Here is a 21,127-nt window from a genome sequence, read left to right on the forward strand (position 1 = left end):
AGACTGAGGCTGCCGCTGTACGAGGGGCCATCTCGTTTCTACGACCTCGACCAGCTTTTCATCCTCCCAGGTCAGCTGTTTGACTGCTGGGCTAGCTGACTCTCTGTTTCTTCCCGTCCACCCATTCCTGTCCACCTCTGAAAACCATTCCATTGCATTTAATCACTTTTAAATCACGTTGGAAACAAAAATTAAATATACGCCGGGTGCCAGGAAGAACTATTCACAAATCAGCATTCAGACAAGTGTTTCAAGGCTGGAATATAAACAGGCTTTGTCTATCTGGCTCACCAGTTAGCCCCTGGTCTCACTTTCTGCAGAGTTGGCACTATCATTAATTTCACGGGAACGTAAAAGCTGAGAAGAGGAATTAAAATGAGGCTCAACCCAATCATTCCATTTTGTTAAGAGAGCTGATGGGGAGAGAGACAGACACTGATGGCTGTTGCTTCAACTAGCTGGGCATTCAGTGTTCTAACTTCACCCTATCTTTTATTTTAGTGCTGACTCAACACTTAAACAGTTCCTTGTTTATAGCAGTGCACTTTTTAAAAACACCACATCACCTGCACATGACAAGAAGTCCTGTCGCTAGTTGCTAGTAGACTAGACTTGTGTTGCAAGAATATACTTGCTCAAGATAATCCAGTGTCAGATGGCGGACACCTGCTAAGGACATTCTAATTGTGTGGTCTCTGTATAGCAACCAAAAAGGCCAATGCCCGGTGTGAGCGCCTCTGCTGTGCCATCAGTGGAGAAACCAGACACATGCCAACACCGAGTGGGTAAGACGCCAATGAAGCAGAGCCAGGGCGCAGCAAGCTGGAGTAGGTGAACTCCAGGTCCGTATCCACATCTCCTTCTGTGGTAAAACCCTGTCCTGTCAGAGCTGATTTCATAATAACATGCTCAACGAAAGGAAATGTGCACACGGTGGCAGAAACGATGCATCCGGTTATTAAATGGTGCTCCATGGCCCTATCCCTGTGAGCAGTTTACAAATAAGTTATTTTGGATGAAGCCTGGTAGTACATCCTTCGAGGAAGTAACCCAGGAAATACCTTATATAATTACTGTAAGCTCCCTCCTCCCCCTTTCTCACTTAAGGAGCTGAGCCAACCCATCAAGGCTACAACATTTTCCTATGATGTTACAGCAATCGTTTAGTATAAACACTGACAGCTATGTGTACAGAATCATTTCTAAAATTGTAAATGGATCTTAATTTCACCCTACCAAACAAACAGTATTTATGTTCACTATAAAAAGACAGTAGACCAATATTTTTGGAAGTTTTCTGTTTCAAAATGTTTAAGTGCTTCATCCCCATTTAAGGTAGAGCATATATGCTTAAAGCGCTCATTTGTCTCAACTGCATTTTAGTTTTTTTATTTTCTTTAGCTGTTGGCTTTTGTAAGTTTTAAATAATCTGTTTCTGAAATAGGGTATTGAAGACACACTATTGTTTTTTTCTTTCTTTCTTTCTAACCTAAATCATTTATTTAAGAAAGGTGGAGTTAAAGAGTCTGGTTCTAGAGGTTTGGATTACCTAAAAAGATGAGTTTTTAAAAACTTTCAACATGCATACTATTACTAATCTACCTACCCCAAAATGCATTTCTTCTTGTGGGTAGGTATATGACGTAAGTACTTAATCTTCTGAGGATTTAGTCCATTTTATAGTCGATGGCTTTTATCGAAGTACCTGCCTTATATTTTAAACTCCTCTGTAAATTACTTGCACAGCATCTAGCACATACTGCCTTTCGTGTCTTCTGATGTCACAAAAATGACAAGAAAGCTGGATTATCTTTTATTTTTATTTTTTAAATATATTTTATTTTTTTACAGAGTGGAAGGGAGAGAGATAGAGTTAGAAACATCGATGAGTGAGAAACATCGATCAGCTGCCTCCTGCACACACCCCACTGGGGGTGTGCCCGCAACCAAGGTACATGCCCTTGACCGGAATCCAACCCTGGACCCTTCAGTCCGCAGGCTGACGCTCTATCCACTGAGTCAAACCAGTTTCGGCTGGATTATCTTCTAAATTGATGCTAAAATGTGGTGTGTGGTCAAGCAGCTTCGGCACCACTTGGGAGCTTATCAGAAAGGCACATGCATGGTCCTCACCCCAGACCTCCAGGTGACCACCTCTGGGAGAGGGGCCAGCCACCTGCCTGCCTGAGCCACTCACCAGGTGCGCGGAGAAGCGCGGGGCAATGGAGGCTAGCGCTCCCTGAGTACTTACCGTGCCAGGGGCTGTGCTGAGGACCAGCTTTACGTTATCTTATTTAATACTCGCAACAACCCTGTGAGGCAGACACTACTAGGTCTGTTTTCCAGATGAGAGCAACACCTTTCCAAAGTCAAACATAAAAACTGGTGAAGTTAAGACCAACCCAGTCCTGGCTAATTCTAAGGCCGTTTCTTCTTTTGAATGAAGGAAGAGGGTTCTCACGGGGAGGCCTAACTGAAATGAAAACTTTCACTGCGGAAGTATAATTTGTATTGCCAAGTCACACGTACATGTACAATATATAGCATGAGACTTTACAAGTGTCCATAGTCTGCTGCTGAACATGGGGGCAACCAAAATGATTCAAATATAAATACCACACTCAGCCATAGTTCATGATAGAAGGCTATAGGTTTTGCAGCTTAGAAAATGCACCTCCTCTGTACTTAACGATCCTGATTAGAAGCAGATACTCAGCGGTAATCAAATTTAGAAAGGGAGGCACAGTTTCAGCTTTCAGTCAGAGGCCAAAATGTGGAACCCAGAGCCAATCCAGAGAGACTAACTCTAAAACTCAACGAGTTGGGGGAGGGGAGGTCCAGGGAGGGGGAAGATGATGACAGCTTTTCGTAATTCTAAACAAGTGCAACTGAAGGAAGAATCTGATAAGACATGCTTTAGTTTGGACATTTTTTACAAGGGCAGATTGTGAATGTCATAGAACAAAGGCTCCTATCTAAAGTTGCTCTTGTCTAAAAACATTTTCAAGGCCTCCCAGCTGCCCTGGCTACCCCCATGGTGCTAGATCTCCACCTTCTCCCCAGAAGCAAACAATCCGGGGCCATCATTCAGCTCTGCTCTTTGTGAGGCGGGGCACACAGGCTGAGGGGAGGACCGAGAGGGCAGGAGGGCAGGGGAAACAAAGGGAAGAGGAGGCACTGCCCCTTTGTCCATTCGGGGACTCCTCTGTTTACTCAGGGCTCCCACTCCCACTAAACCCCCCACCTGGCTTCCCAGCGGTGCTTGCCTGCTGAGAGAACAGAGCACAAGCTCAAGTTGGACTGGCTCTGAATGCCGCGAGTGCCTTCCAGGCGCAGCACCTGCAGATGCCTGGGTAAACGCTCTTCCTCCAGCAGCTGTTCTCCACGGGAACTCCAGCAAGTGCCCTGCAGCCCACAGCCCGCACAGGGCGGCGAGGGGCTCCAGATGGCCCAGCAGCCCTAACGTGCTCAGCCAGCCACGGGGTGGAAAATCCATTCCCCAGGACCTGCTGTGCGGAGGGGAAACGCAGGATGCGCTGAAGAAATGCCTCACAGAAATGTCTAGGAAGAGAAGGACTTTATTTCCTTTGGGAATTTACCCTTAAGGATAATATTTTCAGGGCCCAAGACTGTAATACCTATTTTGTCAACACTGAAAAGGAGAACAGTCCCAGGGAAGAAGGGAGCGGCTTGTCTCCCCTCCTTGTCCACAGGCCTAGCTGCTCTGCACCCTCCCTCCTTGTAGCAGCCAATCCACGTCCCTGTGAGAAGCTGCACCTCCGGGAGGAGCAGGAGGGACCCAGTGGAAGTGAGCCTCAGTGGTAGAGCCTCAGCTCTACCTCTTCACTTCAAATGCCCCCCACCCCCACTAGGGAAACTCTGTATTTCAAACCTTGCAGAATCCTATCTTTTAATTGCATAGTGTTCTCTGCTGGATGTGATCTTCAGAAATCTTGACTTCCCTGAAGGCAAGATGTGTAAACAGCGGGAACGATTGATTGCTCTCATTAATAATCTCTGATACACAAATTCCTTCTAAAACCCAACCTAGTCACCTTTTCCTGGAGGTGTTTTGCCCTGCAGACCAACAAGGAGGCAAGCAGGAGCGAAGCAGGCCTCCCCTCCCCGCCTCTCCACTCCTCCCTTCTCTGTGCTGCTTGCCCTCAGGTCCCAGTCCCGGGGATGTGTTTTTGAAACAGGGCCAAGGTGACAGGACACAAGGATTCCTTGCCACTAGGCCTGAGACGGAGTGGTTTTGAGTAGCGATTTCCTCTCGTAAAATTGAAGCTTCAGAATATGCCAGGAGGAGGAAATGCCAAGAGAAACCGTCCTTCCAGGAGCCACCTCGGTAGGAGGGATGCTACCAGTGTCAAGCACAGCAGGGGCAGGGGAGCCAGGCCCTGGAGCTCGACCGCGTGTGGCGGCTTTGGGACCTGGGGCAGCTGTTTTACATTTAAGGAGTCAGCTGCTGAGAGCAATGTTTTGGGGAAGCCGTAGACAAATGAATTCATAACATCCTTTACGTCTCTCGGTGCTGTCAGCCCCTTTCCAGTGTAATCTGTGCACCTCTTTGTGGGGGCTACTTACTTTCCTGAGATGGAAATCGTCCAAAAGAGCAGCGGTTAAGAAAATGCTCCAGCTGAAACCGGTTTGGCTCAATGAATAGGGCATAGGCCTGGGGGTTGAAAGGTCCCAGGTTCCAGTGTGGTCAAGGGCATGTACCTTGATGCGGGCATGTCCCCAGTAGGGGGCATGCAAGAGGCAGCTGATCAATGACTCTCACTGATGTTTCTAACTCTATCTCTCTCCCTTTCTCTCTGTAAAAAAATCAATAAAATATATTTAAAAAAAAAAAAAAAAAAAAAAGAAAATGCTCCAGACCCAGAAGCCCCACTCTGTGTGCAAATCTCATTCTCAGGAGCCCTTGACTGGGGAACCTGAGGGAAACCTCGTAACTGCCGGTGTCTGAGCACCTGAAATGCGTGTTTCTTTTTCTCCTGCACAAGTCAGGCAGCGATCTTGAGCTCAGCACTTTGCAGAGAGCAAAGCAGATGTCCGTGGTTCAAGAATGCATGTGCGACTGATGCCAGCGACTTCATCATCCACCAAACGCCTGTGACCCACAGCTCCTCTGCTCACAAGTTTCCTCACTGAAGTCATTTTGGGGGAAGCCAACACAAAATACCAAAATGTGCAGGAGGAGCCCAGCAAGGCCGAGGAGGCTGAGCTTTCCAAGCACACGGCAGCTGCGAAGGGCTGTTTTTCCACAATAGTGGGGCTGGAGGCGGAAGAGTCCCCACGTGTGTGCACCTCACAATGTTTTAACCTGGAGACTCTTTCAGGTTCCATGCAGATGAATGGTGGTGAAGAAAGAAAAGAAACAACAGAGAAAAGGGTCTTCTCTGGCTAGTGTGGCCTCCATTCATCATGTCACTGTGCCTCTGAAGGCCTGGCTTGCTGAAAAGAAGCATCAGGCAGGTACTTGCAATGACCTGGCAGGTGACAGTGAGGACCCCCGTCTGCAGAGTGGGGATGACCCAGCGCCTTTCTGTCTTTTGCACCTGCACACACTGATTCTGGCTTAGCTGCGCGTCATAAAGCACCATGCCCAGACTTCCCCAGGCCGGAACGGGAGACGTCAGGTTTTCAAGAACACAGCCAGTCTTTCAAGTGCGGAAAGAAAATGCAATTGAGCATTTAGGAGTCCGTACTCCCAGTCACCTGGAAGTGCTGTGTATCGCTCTCCCCTTTTCTCCCTATCCCATAGCAGATAGAATTTGAGGATTCTGAGAAGCACCTGGCAATTGCCGAGGCTCACTTTGGATCTGCAGGCCTGCACTGGCTCCCAGCCTCTCACTTCCTCCGGCTTGTTGCTAATCTGCTAACAAAGAGCCCGCTGCCAGGGCCCCCTGGGGCACGTGGACAGGGAGCTGTGTCTACACACCAGGTTGGCTTTCATTTGGACTCTATGTGCCACCGACGATGAGGTTTTTGCTCCCATTAAATGTTCCTCTTTGAGAAAAATATGAAATTAAAGACTCTTTTAGGCCCCTTTCTGCTTGTGGTTTGTGCTTTAGAACCATAATGGGAATGAGGTGTATAGGACAACCTGATATTTTCCCATCGGGTTCCACCTCTTGACAAGCACCCACGCCCGCCCATGTTCTCAACCACTCAGAAAACCAGTGGGGCAAAGAAAGCCTGGGCTAGAATGTTCTGGCCTTTTCTCAGGATCCTGGCACAGGGAGTGGGGAGAAGTGACAAAGCTAAGAAGAGAAGACTGACTGCCCTTTTGGGCAATAAAGTCCAAGGGCCAGCCTTGAAAATAGGGGTCAGCCAACTACACCGCTTCCTCAAGCCGCCCTCTGCCCTCCGCCTGTTCTGTAAATAGGTTTTACTGGACCGCAGCCATGCCCATCCATTTATGGCACCTACAGTGGCTTTTGCGCTCTAATGGCAAAGCTGAGTAGCCATCACAGAAACATGGCCCGCAAAGCGCAAAACATTTACTAATTGGCTGTTTGTGGGGGGAAATGTGCCAGTGCCCTTCTTAAAACAAACAGAATTTCCCTGAACTTCAGAAAGTTGCTTGGGCAAGAGAAGCCAGCTAATCTGTCCCAAATGCCAGCGGACATTTAAGGACAGGGGGAAGAATCTCAGAGGCCTCAGGAGGTAGGGCTCTAGATGTCATTTTAGGATAAGGAACAACAGGTGGCCTTGCATTTCTCTGCAGCATCCCATTCATATTCCCCAACTATCACATGTGCTACTGTTCTGTGCAGCTTCATCCTCTCTAGTTACGTATGGGCAGTGAGGGCTGTGACCACCCATATGACATCCGTGTGCCCCGTAGTTAGCTCTTAGGGTAGTAAAGAGAGAGCAGCTGCCCTTTCCTCCCTAAAGAACAGCCGAGTGTCAGTGGGTGCCACACTCTGGTGGGCAGAGGTTATCACGGTACCTGTTGGCCAGAAGCTGGGACCTGGTTCCCGAGGGTGAGGTCAGGTAGATGGCCAGGTCCCCCCTCCGGGGATGGGTGATGGTTATCCGCACCACGACGTGCTCCAGGTAGTTGACGTGGTGGTTGGGGTTATCCGAGCAGCCCGATGCTTTATAGATGGAGCGCACGGCACTGTTGGGGCGAATTGTCCTGCAACAGAGAGAGGAGAGAGGGAGTTTGAGTGAGGTCCCTGGCAGAGAGGTAGGCTAAGAGAGCCTTGCAGGCCTCGAATGACATCGCACAATGTCATACAAGCAGCTGGTCGTTGGACACTCAAGGACGCAGCGCTATCCCCAAATGATTGGGTCATTTACAGGAGTAGTTAACACTTTAGGCAGTAGGAAAGATGCCCTCGAGAGGAAAGGGGGAATTGAGGGCCTTCTATCTTCACACAGGTAGTGCTTCTCCAACCTGAGAATCTCAGCTTACAACACAGATTGCTGGGTCCTGGCCCCAGTGTCTGGTTCAGGAAGGCTGGGATAGATCCCAAGAATTAGCATTTCTAATAAGTTCCCAGGTGATAGAGAAGTTGCTGATCTATGAATTATACTTTGAGAGCCACTGATATAGGGTACCATGGTACAGTGTAAGCTTGGGGATTAGCATGACTTTGGGATTTGACCCTGGTCTACCATTTCCTTACTCTATAACCCAGGGGCGCACACTTCCTCTTGTCCACAGGTTCCTGTCTTCTTCACTAGCTTCTTTCTGTGCCATTGCCACCCTTGAACACTGGGCTCCAGCCACATTGGCATCAGTTCAAGTTCTGGAATAGTTTTCCAACTCAGGGCCTTTTTTATTTTTTTCCTTCTGCTGTTCCTGTGTCTGACTCTACATGGTCAAAACTTAAATTTCACTCTCTGAGGCTGTCATCGAACCACAGGAAAAATATGTCCCCACCGCTTATTTTCTAACCCTTGTATGCCCAACATTCAATTATTGTAACTTATATTTACTTATTTTTGGGATTTGACTCCCCCAAGACTGTAAACTCCAAAGGAAAGAAAGCACTTCTCATTCCCCTTAACATCTAGCTCAGTGCTTGCTATTCAGTAAGTGCAAAAAAAAAAAAAAAAAATAGTTGCCAAACTGGTAAATAAATTTGTGAATGAATAAACAAATATTCCCACTGATCTCGCTTCCTCTTTGTCAAATGGGAGTAATACACAAATGTTCACAAACTTTTAATAAGAAAATACACATGAAGTTTCTGGCACTTGGCATGGCCCTTAATAAGTGTTCCATAAATACAGGCTCACTTTCCACCACTTTCCACTCCTTTGTCTTTTTTTCTGTTAATTCTTTGCCACAAAAGAATGGTGGTGGTGGTGGTGGTGGTGGTGGTGGTGGTGGGGGGGGGGGGGGCACTTTCCTTCATTTATTTCTGCTTCCTGACAAATTTTCTTGAGAATTACAATGGCTCTAGTTTTATCACAAACAAAGTCCATAAATATTTTTTTTCTGAGAGCCAACTCTCTAAAAAAGAAAGCCAAAAGAAAAATATGAATAAAATCATGAAGATGTATTCTCTTCTGTGGATTCAGCACTGAGGAGAGACTTCCCATTCTCACTAAGTCAACCCTGTCAGCACAGCCTTCAAGTTTGTGCAGCTGAAGCCTGGGAACGGGCCCTGGGATCTCTAAAGAAACGGCAATCTCCCCACTGTGGAGAGCTACATGGTATGGAGTTAAGTTTCCAGAACATGCTATTTAGTCTCTTGGGGCACATTGACGAAGAATACTTATAACAACAAGTAGATATATTGATAGAGTAGAAGTCTTAAGAATGCCCATCAAAGGTCCCCCCCCCCCCCCACAATAACCTTTTAAGAGATGCCTTTTTTTAAAGGATACCTGGGTCCTACTACTTGGATATAATAGCTTAGCATCACAGACATTCTATTATAGTTTTATAATTACATTAGAAAAAAACTGCACAGGGTTTTAGCTTCCATGTATAACACAGGGCTATCCTGAGCCCTTGCCTTCGCCTGCACCCTCTCAAGATACTGATGTGCTATGAACTTGCAGCAACCTTACTTGATTTGTCGGTCTGTGCTCTCCACACACACGTGCTGCTGGGGAACAGTGGTCCACTTCTCCGCCTCCATCACCATGGCTTCTGCATCCATCAGCCCAAATCCATAGAGATGGCTCACTATGAAAAGCAAGAAGCTGGTCAGCTTTGCTGTGGTTCTGAGCAACCTGTGCTATACATGTTGAGCGATAATTTCATTCAGCAGAGAGCATACATCATCCTAAGGGAGCCTAGCTTTCTTTATAGCAATGATTTAAAACAAATAAAACAAGACAAGTAAACAATCACAACAAGAAAATGAATGTGTATCACATTGATTATTATTACTAGTAACACGACTATCATTTACGAATTGTTCTTACATGGCAGGCACAAGTGCATAATTTTATATTTGATCTTCCTAACAATCAAGATGTTAATGCTATTATTGTCATCATTCATGAATGAGAAAATTGAGGCTCAGAGAGAAACTTGGCTGGGATTGCCTAACAATTCAGTGGTTGAGCTGGATTCTAACCCACATGTTCGCTCAAAGACCACTTATGATGACATCATCAATTTTGTAAGATAAAGTAATAGGTTTAAAGAGAAGTGACGATGTATGCAACTTCTTCTAGTGCAATGAGAACTTACATTCAAGAAATGCCAATTTTTGGACATGCCTAGAAGTTAGGTTGAATATTCCAGAAGACATAAATTGTTACCTTACCTCTAGCATATGAAAAATTTATTAAACATTATTCATGAAACATTTGGAGGCCTCTAACTTTTATGCCAGCCCATGTTGTAATCTTTTAGTTCTCAATGAGAATTCTTATTGATCTAAAGCTGAATTTGACAGAACTGCCTCAGAAACTTCGATTGCATACAGGAATATTTTAATGATAATACAGCAAGATCAACTTGTGCAGTTCTTTCTGAAAATACTTTAAAATCCCAGTTGAATACTTCAAATATTCACCATGTATTATACTGCCTCACATCTTTATATTTAATACAAAGTCATACTTCTACCAAATTTGTTGCCTAAAACTTTTTCCTTATAACATTAATTACTTTATGCAAATATTTCTAAAGCTGCCCAGGCTTATGGATTATTTAAATACTTCAGCTTAAAATTCTAGATGTTCTATGATATAATCCCATTCAATCTTCAAAATAAACTCCTTACCAAACCTTTTGCTTTAGAAAGTCATTCCTTTTCTGGAGACCTGACACTCCCAGTCATATCGTGCTCATTCTGTCTTACCACCTTTGCTCATGCTGGGCCCTTGGCCTGGAATTCCTTCACTACTCTAGATGAAGAGTCAAACTCTACTCTTACAAGTTCCTTAAGGCCCAGCTAGTCTATCATCTCTTGAAATACTCTCTAGACTGTAAAAACCAATTACTGAAATTCAATCATCTGTGATCAGTGAACTTCTCTTTTATAGTCCTATACTTTTAATTAATTTGTCAACCCATCTGCCCTTCTGTCAACTCATCCATTCAACCATCCATCTACCCACCCATCCATCTACTCACTCAGCCATCCATCCATTCGTTCATCCACCCACCGACCTATCCATCCATCTATCAATCCATCCATCATTTCTTGAGTGCCTTCTATGTGCCAGGCACTATACTAGGCACTGTACTTTTTATCTGTGCCAAAACTAAAGTAATAATTAACTCTGTCAGCATATGTATTTTACTTCAACGTATTATAAACTATATACTTGATGGCAGGAACTGGGTCTTATATTTCTTTATGTTTCATGGGATTTAGCAGAACATATACATATTGGAGGAAAAAGATAGCACACATTAAAAATGAACATTGTTCTAGGATTAAGAATTATTATTCTATTTCTGCTATTTGTTAATTACATAATTCTTGGCCAACAAGGTAAAATATCTACCCTACGTACCTTTTCCTCATTTTGGAATATATTACTTATCCCATTACTGTTATTAAGTTAACTATATGTCCCACATGAGAAAATCTGTGTAAGGAACTATACAAATGGAAGAGCTCATTATTATAATATCAGATTCAGTCAGTCAGAACATATGCATAAAATGGAATAAAATTATCTTGCAATGGCAATATATTTGATTTTTATATATGAACTTTTGCAACTTCTATTATAAATGATTTTTTTCTTAATGAAAAAGAAATTCATATTCATTGTAACAAATTAGTAAAGACTTCCAGAAAAGAAAAAAGTAAAACTCACCAATAACTTCATCACAAATTGGTAACTGCCATGAACAATTTTGTTAGCTTTGTTTTAGTTACGTAATACTATACAAAGCAATTTTGCCTCCTTATTTAAATAAGAGACAGAGTGGCCCACATGGTACAGGAGAAAAGTCCAGCCTGGGCTTAAGGAAACCCAGTTGTGGAGATCTCTTGTTAAAGTTCACATAAATCCTACGTTCTTTTCTTGGGGGGAACTGAAATTATTGCCAAAGAGGCTAGATGCCAGGCTCTCTAATGCCACAGAGTACCCAAGCACCCCCATGTTAGTGTTAAGTGGCTTCCAACCAGCACAACTTGTCACTTTATCTCAGTTGAGGGGGGGAAAGATGACAGATGTGACTGGTAAATGGATGTGTGGGGAAGAGGGCAGGTGGAGGTGTGGGGAGGCTCTGGGCTTTGAAGGGTTTGCAGAACTGGCCTGCCTGGGCTCCAGCTGAGCCACTCCTCTCAGCTCCCTGCCACTCCCAATAACTGTCACCCTACAGCCACTAGGACATCCACTAACACAGTCATCAGATACAACCAACACTTCATGTCTGTTTACCATTGTAGTTAAGCAGAAAAGCACTCTGAGTCTTTATGAAGGCCATGCATTAATTTCCTTCTCCAATTCAATTCCTATCCTCCACACAACACTCACATAGATGTTCAGAAAAGGGCTCACTAGCTCCACTTAACTACAGGCTGGCAAGTCAACAGAAAAACAATGTCTGACTAGTATAAGTCATAAATGAGAATGTTAGATGACATCAGTGAAGGCCACTGGGCCACTAATGGAGATTTTAAGTATTTTAAAATACTGGAAATTATATATGTGTCCAAGAAAAAAAAATGAAATAAAATCTTTCCTTTTTGGGGGATGGGGTGGTGATGGGGGTTGCTAGCAATATATCAACTCAGTGCATTCTGATGGACACTTATTTGGTTTTTGGTAAGTACTAATGAGAAAATAATTACACAACGAATGTGCTGGGCAGATAAATTCCTTCAAAAACATGTGTCAACCATGGAAATAGCCATTAAATAGTTAGGCGGCATGAACCATTTTTTGAAATATAATTACAATTGACATAATAATTGTTAAATAGAAAGTTTTCATTCTAAAATGATCTATAAATCCACAAACACTGATCTTCCTCTGGGTGACCATTTGGTCTGTCTCGCCCATCACACTGTGACCAGGATGGGCTAGGAGGACTAGATTGCCCTCCAGTGGCCACGGAGCACCTGGCTTCAAGGTTAGCTTCTGTGAATATGGGTGAAGGCAATGTATGCAGCTGACAGGAGGCATTGTGTTTAATTCACCAAGCGGCATAAAATGTTTATAAGAGAATTGTAAGGGGAAATGAGGATCTATTCTTTTTTACTGTTGACTTCTATAAAGTCATCATTAACACACCCCAACATTTATTCAACTATAGAGCTAGCAGTCACATTTTAAAACTTCATGGTTATAGCAAATATACCATGCAAACAACGGTGATACGGGTGTTCCACAGCTACAGGAACTCTGTTCATGCACATTTCTCATGCCAAGCTCAGAGCAAAACCTGAGCCTGAAAATCACTTTATGCCAATCAAGTGGGACCTTTTCCACACACACACTAAGTGAAATACAGAATTCCATGATGTCAGAGTACTATACATTGGTGTGAGCAGCATCCCACCGGTTCAAGCAGAATTTTTCACTGCTATGTGTGTTGGCGGTAAACATGCAAGCTGTAGTTGTAACATTAGCTAAGACTCAAAATCAATATTCAGAAAGATTACTGAGGGAACAGGCATGTATATAGAGTAATATCAACCTTGAAACAACATTATTGAAGCATATTTCAGAAAGTAAATGCATTTCTTGGTAAAATGATGTTGGGCAAGCTTAATAAAGAAAAGCTGAAAAACTTGCATAACATTATATTTGTTTTATTATGTTGCACGACTGCCTATGCAGATAAATTAAAAAACAAAACAAAAAAAACTGGGATTGTCTTATGCCAGAAGTAGAGCTACTTTTTATTCAAAGGTATCTAAAGGTGTCTCTGCTTGGACCAAGTCTGATGGACAAGAAAAGGCAGGAAAATAGATAATATTCTCCAGCAGGTATATTTTCATTTTCTGATGAGATCAGAAGTGCCGAGAGAAGCTAATCGCTAAGCACGCAAGCAAATTATTGCATAGTTTGAAAGAAGACACAGTTAATTTAAATAACAGTTCTAGCTAGGAGGACTAAAAACTCGTTGATAAAGGAAATCGAGAGAGCTCAGCAGAAAAAAAAATTAGAAGTTTCTGAGCACAGGAAACTGTAACCAAGGCAATTTGGTATATTTCCATCTCTTTCAGAGGACTATCCTTACTGGAGCCAGCTACTTTAAATCCTTTTTTCTTTTTCAATATTACACTGAATGGCCATTTCATGATGACTCTAAAATAACTAATAGCAGAGCACTCTATATACAATAAAGGAATTGGTTAAAAAAGGATTTTTAAAAAGTTTCTGAGCTTTCCGAAGCAAGCCTTCCTGCTACCAGCTGTCAGGTGCACGAACAATGTCAGGCAGCATGCAGTGTAAGACAGGGCAGGCGAGCGACAACACACCCTCTGAATAAGGGGCTTATGGGAAATACCAAATCGTGCCTGTTCCCGAGAAAGTGCCACTGAATGACAGCCATCCATTCACTATAAAAGTCCAGCCAATTTCTCCCACTAAGGGAGTAATTCCTCACCACTAGCATCCCTAAATGCCTGGCTTTGTCTACAGTGGTCCTGGTTTCAGTAACGAAAGCCCTGAGTCTCAGGGTACCCCGCATTCATGGGCAAACCAAGAGAGGGGCCCCCCTCTGGGGAACGGAGGCAGCAATGTGATGCTGTCGGGAGGGGCACAGAACTCGCACCGCTTACTATCAATAAACCAGTAACTGGTTTACAGCCTGAACTTAGATTCGTGTTCGTTAAGATGCACATAATCACCAAGGTATGGGACATGTCCATTAATTGGGTTTAATTATTTATTAGAAGGTGTCAATTTCAAATACACTTACTTCACCCACATCATCATGCCACTTGGGGGCGTGTGTGTGTGTGTGTGTGTGTGTGTGTGTGTGTGTGGTACATGCTCTATGTATTCAAGACAATGAGGATCCAAAAGAAAGAGAAAATAATTTTGTGTTCTGAGTTAGGCAGGGGGGATGAGACAAGAATAATTGTATGATTTCACTAAATAATAAAGAAAAGCACTAAATGTGTAATCCGTGTGTGTGTGTGTGTGTGTGTGTGTGTGTGTGTATATATATATAAAGACTTCAAACGAGTAAGAAATCAGTAAAAAAGACAACGGAGATGAAGAAACCTAACAGAGCCTGGAGTACACTAAGTACTTCATACAGTTCAGCCAACGTGCAGTCAGGAAAGATGACCTCAAGGCCAAAGTGATTGACTTGTGCCTTGGGGTGCATGGGGGCTTCAGGACATTCCGGGGGCCAGCATGGACAAGCCTGGCTGGGTGGGGTGTGGGTGAGGGGTCAGCACAGATGGGCACTGGTGGTAACATGCAAGGGCTGAGCTAGGGAGAACGAAAAGCCAACCCGATCGCTTGTTCTCTCGCTTGTTCTCGGGTGCTCGCCATCAGGCCGGCTGAGGTTGCTCTCATCTACCTACACGCCGCCCCCAGACTAAAAGGTAGTCACACAAATTCCTGGACGAGGGAGCTGCTTGATCTGCGGGTGGGTAGAAACTCCAACCCGAGATCAAAGGGCCCCTGCACCTGTGCCGTCCCGGCCGCCTCGGGGGCTTTGATCCTCAAGGCGCTGAGCCACCTGCTCTGAAATTACAGCTCCCACCGGGGACACTGTGCCTCCCGTACCTATCCATCAACCTGGCCAAATGTGCAGAATGGAGGGGGCGTGCGTGTGAAATGTGAGCGGGCCTGCGACACTCTCCTTAGGCGCCCCGTGTCCCCCACATGTGTAATGTCAGCACACGCGTCCTGCCTTTTCAAAGTAAAGTGGAGTGGCAAATCATCACCACACAGAACGGGAGATGCATGATGATGAAGAGGGGTACACAGTGCTCTTCAGCCTCCCATGTCAGCATTTCTTCACCTAAACACGTCGGAGAGGTGAAAGCCAGGATGCTTCCAGAATGACCCGTCCCTTCCCTTCCTCCCTGCCTTTCTCCTGCATCCACCTCTCCATTAGGGATCCTTTCAGATTTCAACGTGAAAGGCATGTAAAGGGCTTCTTGGGTCGTCAGCAGGACAGTTACCCTGCTCTCTCCCTCAGCACAATGCAAAGTGCAGGCTCCCCCAGGGCAGGCAGGCGGAGCAGCCCGCACCTGCCTGCCTCCGCCTGGCTTGTTTTTATTTTTCCCTCGCTCTTCCTAACATCCTGGCTCTAGTAACAACGCCAGCCAGATCCAAATGTGCCAGCTGCCACCAGGGCTGCTGAGGACCTGACGGGGAAGGTTTCCAGACGCTGATACTTGGCTGGCTGTGGGTCTGCACTTCAAAGCTCCGCTCGGGATGGGTTCGGTCTGCAGCTGTAGGTACTCAGACGGGCTCGTTGGCACAGAGACGCATTAAGGAGATTTGAGGAAAACACAGCTGAGTCCTTTTCCATGTACGATGTACTTCCTTACATGTGGATCTCCATATACACTATTAGATGGTATATACATATATAAAAATGCATATTTACTATTTTTTTATTTACAGAGATAAGGTGATATGCCTTCTTTCCATTGTAAAAAAAAGTCAAATTATTTTCTTCTTTTCTCTGGACATTCCTCTTTTATTTGCTTCAGTACTGTTATAATAAGCAGGAAGTTCATTTAAGGTAATTGACTAGTAATTCTTGAATGGAGGTAGGAAAACTATTTTTCCAACTTGGGGAGACCTAGCCATGGATCCCAGGGCATAAGCAGTTCACAACTGTGCTTATTCTTAGGAAACTAAACTTATTTGGACAGAGATGAGAAAAAGATTAAAAAATGTATTATAAGGGCTTTTGGGTAAAAGTTAATTGAAGATTGGATTGGCTATATGTCAACTCCCCAGCCTAGATCTCGGTGTACAACCTAAGCAAATAGATGCCAGACTGGGATCTTGATGAGTTGGCAGACAAAACTCTTATTTGTGTATTATTCTTTTAAAAAAATTTTTTAGATCATTCTTCATTTAATTTTCTCTTAACTTTTCTTTTTTTCTTAAATTCTCATAAAAGAAAGAAATAGAAAATCTAGATGAATTTATTTCAAGTGAGTCCCTTTTCACACTCAGCGGCTAACAGTGGTTACAAAGATGCAGTTACTTTTCACCCTTCCACACACCTGTGGCTCACCTGACACGGAAGCAACACCCACTGGTGAGGTGATGATCACAAAGCACAAAGAAGAGTGACAGCAAAGAAGAAATTATTTCCTGCGAATGGAAATAACCACCTTTTCACTGGAAAGAAAGCTAACACTTATCCTTACTGTATCAAGTACTCCATAGGTTTATCCGAACATTCCTTTTTATTTACCTAAAACTCAAATAGCTTTTAGGCTTAAGGGGCAATAAGAAGAAAATTTCTGTAAAAATCTCAAAAAAAAAAATGTCAGCCATTAATGAGGACTGTATATGCTCTTAGAAGAAATACGACTAGAGATGGTTCTTAAATTCTTAAGCAAGATTTGGACTCCTGGAGGTATAAATGGAGGTCAGTCATGCAACAGTTCATTGGGACTGGTGTGTCCCTCAAGGAGCTGTGAGGGCTTGAATTCATGGATAGACTTAATGAGTAGCCAACGATCAGGGAAAGGGCATCATTTAATTGAGATTCCAGAAAGCTTTAGGACACTGCTTTGTAAAAAATGTTTCATGAGTTGTTTTAGAAGTTCTGAGTCTTAAATGACTGAGGGAGAGCCTTTTGCAGAGATTCAAGATTGGTAATAGATGACATTGGTCTTGAAGATGTAGAGCTGGAAATCTATATAATAAAAGGGTAATATACAAATTGACTGAAAGGGCAGAATGACAGGTCACTGTGACACGCACTAATCACCAGAGGGCAGATGCTCAATGCAGGAGCTACCCCCTGGTGGTCAGTGTGCTCCCAACAGGGAGCACCGCTCAGCCACAAGCTTTGGTCATGGTTGGCGAGCACTAAGGATGACCCCTCAAAGGCTCCCGGACTGCAAAAGAGTGCAGGCCAGGCTGAGGAACCCCCCTTCCCTCCCTGACCAGTGCAAGAATGTCGTGCACCGGACCTCTAAGTCATTAATAGGGAGGGAGCATTTGTGGTGTAAAGGAAGGTAGAGTTGTGAAAGAAAGCAGTGACATTAAGAGGATGATGTATGAGGCGGAGAGCACAAGCAGCCGGTGCTCCTGCTCTTGGTCCCGCCCACTCAGCCACAGATCCTAGGGAATGGCTGATGTCAAAGGAAGGGAGAGAAAGAATCTGTAAAGTGTCAAAGAAAAACAGGGCTGTATGTCTGCATCACGAGAGGCAAGGAAAGGCAGATCTGGACTGGGTAGATCAAAAGCATGAAATCCCAGAGAAAAACAGCGGCTGCCTTCTGGTTGAAATCTCAAGGAGTAATTTCACTTCAAAGGTAGAAGTGGGGGGAAAAAAATTGCAGAGAATTACAGAGAACTGAACAGCAAGGAAATGGAAGCAGCTAATTTAGATGACTTAGAAATGGTTAGTTGTGTGAAGAAGAACAGAATTAAGGCAGTAGGATGATGGAACAGTTTGGGTCTCCCACCCCCTGGCTGGGGGACACAAATTTTGAAAACAGAGGGTTAGGGTCCAGTTGACAGAAAGATGCATAAACACTGCTGGGAGCAAATGACTAAATGATTGACAAGAAATGGGGCTGTCTGGAGGACACCTTTCACAAATGGGATTCATTATCTAAACAACAAAACAAAGGAAAAAAACATTCACAAAAGCCCACTGATTTGAAAAACTACTTTTCATTTCTTCTAAGGATGGTACTTCATTAGCACTATTCATTCAGATGCACAGGAAGGAAGCTAATGCAATACATACAGTGGGTGAGTTGGGTCAGTGGTTCCCAAACTTGAAGGTGCATCAGAATCACCAGAGGACTTGTGCAAGCACACACTGATTCATTCATTTGTAGTTTTGAGGTAAGGTCCAGAATTTGCATTTCTAACAAGTTCCCGGGTGATGCTGATATTATTGTACCAGGGACCACACTTTGAGAACCATTTCCTGAGGGTATTAGGGCTATCTAGCATCTCTTCTGGAAGGCCAGGGGCAGAGTCTCTGTAGGCATGACCCACAACCTTCCCTCATGCCAACATCTTTTCATATGCCACACACATTTTTGCTTCTCTTATAAAGGTATTTTAAGAAGATACAGTTCTCTCAATTAACCTAGGGATACATTATCCTGCACTCTTCAAGCACAAGTGTTCTAGGTATCTACTTTTTGGATGTACTTTACTTAAGGAGTTAGCTTCTATGCACCGTTAGTATAGAATAAGGGTGTGACTGAGCTGAGATACAAAATCATGTTTAGTTAAAATGTTGACAATAGTAGTTTCCATTTAATCTATTTAAATCTGTCTTACCTAATCTTTTACAGTTGAAGTACATTTAATATATCAAGCATGCATCTCAAAATAAGATGCCTAGAAGAAATTTTTTTGGGGTGAAAATAATATCTTACATATGCATTTTGTTACGTGTTAGTTAATGAAATCTTTACAACCGTCGTATTGGCAAGATAGTATCATTCGAATTTTACAGCAGAAAAAAACGTAAGTCTCAGACCACTAAAAGAATTCACCCAAAGTCACAGGGACTGGATCCAAAGGATTCATAATCTCTTTGTTTTACACACACACACACACACACACACACACACACACACGTATCCATTGGTTACTGTTGCCTATAAGACACACAGTATTTATTTCAACGGAATTCTTAAATCAAGAATCACCCTCAGAATAACAAGATGGCAAAACACATTTCAGGCGTTTACCTAGAGATCACAAATAGACAGTTGGACCATGTTTATCCTCCTTGCCTTTTGCAAAACAGCGGCCTACTGTCTGCTCCCTTCTTCAAAACTCATTAAAATATCATGCGCAGAAAAAGAAATATGTAGGATTTGGAAGGAAAGTTAACATCTGGCCCATAATCCTTTTCCCAATTCTTTCTGAGAAGTGACCTTCTTCAGTCATTGCTAGCAGGGGTTGTAACTTAGTGTAGAGGTCATATTAATATGGAAAAGAAACTTTATTTTCTACTCATGGTTAGGCTTTAAAAACATTCATTTTTATTTACTAGAACTAACCAGACAGGCACAGATGGAAGAATGGCACTGAGTGGCAAAGAGCAACTTCCCATTTGTTATCACCCAGCAGCGGTTAAAACGGCCTTCTTCCTGACTCTTTCAAAGATGACTCTGGAAACTCAGGGGTGTGTTTACCTTGTCTTCTGGTCTAACACCATAAAATGAAGCCTGCTGAAGCCATTACTGGGATGTGTGGTAGAACTTTAATTGCTTTTAAAATGCCTAAGGCTAGCAAGATGTGACCATGTGTAAAGAGTCTGAATTGAGATTCTAAGGAAACGAAAAGTCTGGATCTATTTATTGCACAGAAGATGGATCCAGATGGATTCTGCAAAGCAATCGCCTGGCATGTAACTGTACCTCGCTAGATGCAGTGGCCTTAGCAAGCCATGCGGAGAGCTGGGGCAGGATTAATTTTCAGGATTTCTTTTGGAATCTTTGGGTCTGGTTTATATTATAAACACTGGCACCAATATCAAGATCTCTCTGGATTGAGAGAGAGAGAGAGAGAGATAGAGAGAGAGAGAGAGAGAGAGGAGGGCTAAGGCCATCTTTAGTAAACTTGTGCTTTAAAAAGATGTAATCATGAGGCCCTTTTGTCTCGTGCTCATGTGGGCTACCTCACTGCTCCTGAGCCAGCTTTCAGAGCTAGAGCAGGGCCCATTTCCCATGGACTCCGTGTGGGCACTGCCAGGGAGAGCCCCCTCCCCGCTCTGATGGGGGGTAGGAACGAGAGCTGGTGCTGCAGTTTGTGCGGGGATCACCCAGGCCAGAGTCCAAACTGATACGTGTGCACCAATTCCAATAACGGTTTCTCCTGTGTGCCTCAATTTCATCTTTCCCTGTGTCACACCGAAAGCTCTATTCCTGGAAGGAAAAGAGGGTGTGTTGGGAGCTCCTTCACTAGACAGCATGACGATGACCACGATAAAGCCTTTCACCACCGCCTCCTGTCTGTGCTCATGCATCCTGCAGTCGACAATATTCACAAAGTCTCGTTACTCCAAATACAGATCTACTGCTCCCTCCATGAAAAAATTACACATTTGAATTCATGCAGCTTCAATCATTTTTGGTCACAAAAACTGGGAGAATGTAAAAGGAATATGAAATGAATAATCGATTTGAGCTCAGCACTCAAGACACTCACTTAACATCAAACTGTCTAGAGAGGTGGCGATAAAGATAGTGATGCGATCATCCCAGATATTGGAAAATTCTATTTGAGTCTGGTATCACTGAGTTACTTGGTTCATGAAGTTTCTGTGTATGTCCAGGGTGAAGCAATTGGCAAAGGTTAAGAAGAACAAGCCATCTTTCAATAGATACCTTTTAAAATATGCCTATGCTTTTGATAATTAAGGGAGAAATAATAACAGAATTCCATGCAACAAGGCTACTCAGGTGGGACCTACATAAATTAAAGAAAGGTACCTCTTTTTTTTTTAAAAAAAAAATTCATTTCAGAGAGATAAGGAGAAGGGAAGAGAGTTATAAACATCAATGATGAGAGAGTATCATCAGCTGAGCCCACAACTGAGCAT

At 43.7% G+C, this 21,127-nt stretch overlaps 1 protein-coding gene across 1 annotated transcript in view; it reads right to left on the reverse strand.

Moving 5' to 3' along the window:
- The window catches only part of LOC311630430 (proprotein convertase subtilisin/kexin type 5), a 274,874-nt gene that overhangs the window by 32,944 nt on the left and 220,803 nt on the right, over positions 1-21,127 (reverse strand). Inside the window, exons 11-12 of the mRNA XM_084899423.1 lie at positions 9,037-9,154; positions 6,959-7,147 (exon numbers count right to left, since the gene is read on the reverse strand). Of these exons, the coding sequence (XP_084755549.1) occupies positions 6,959-7,147; positions 9,037-9,154 (307 nt within the window). The remainder of the gene's footprint in view (positions 1-6,958; positions 7,148-9,036; positions 9,155-21,127) is intronic.

This window comes from Pipistrellus hanaki, assembly GCF_964339955.1.
Source record: "Pipistrellus hanaki genome assembly, chromosome: 11".
In the NCBI taxonomy this organism is placed as follows: domain Eukaryota; kingdom Metazoa; phylum Chordata; class Mammalia; order Chiroptera; family Vespertilionidae; genus Pipistrellus; species Pipistrellus hanaki.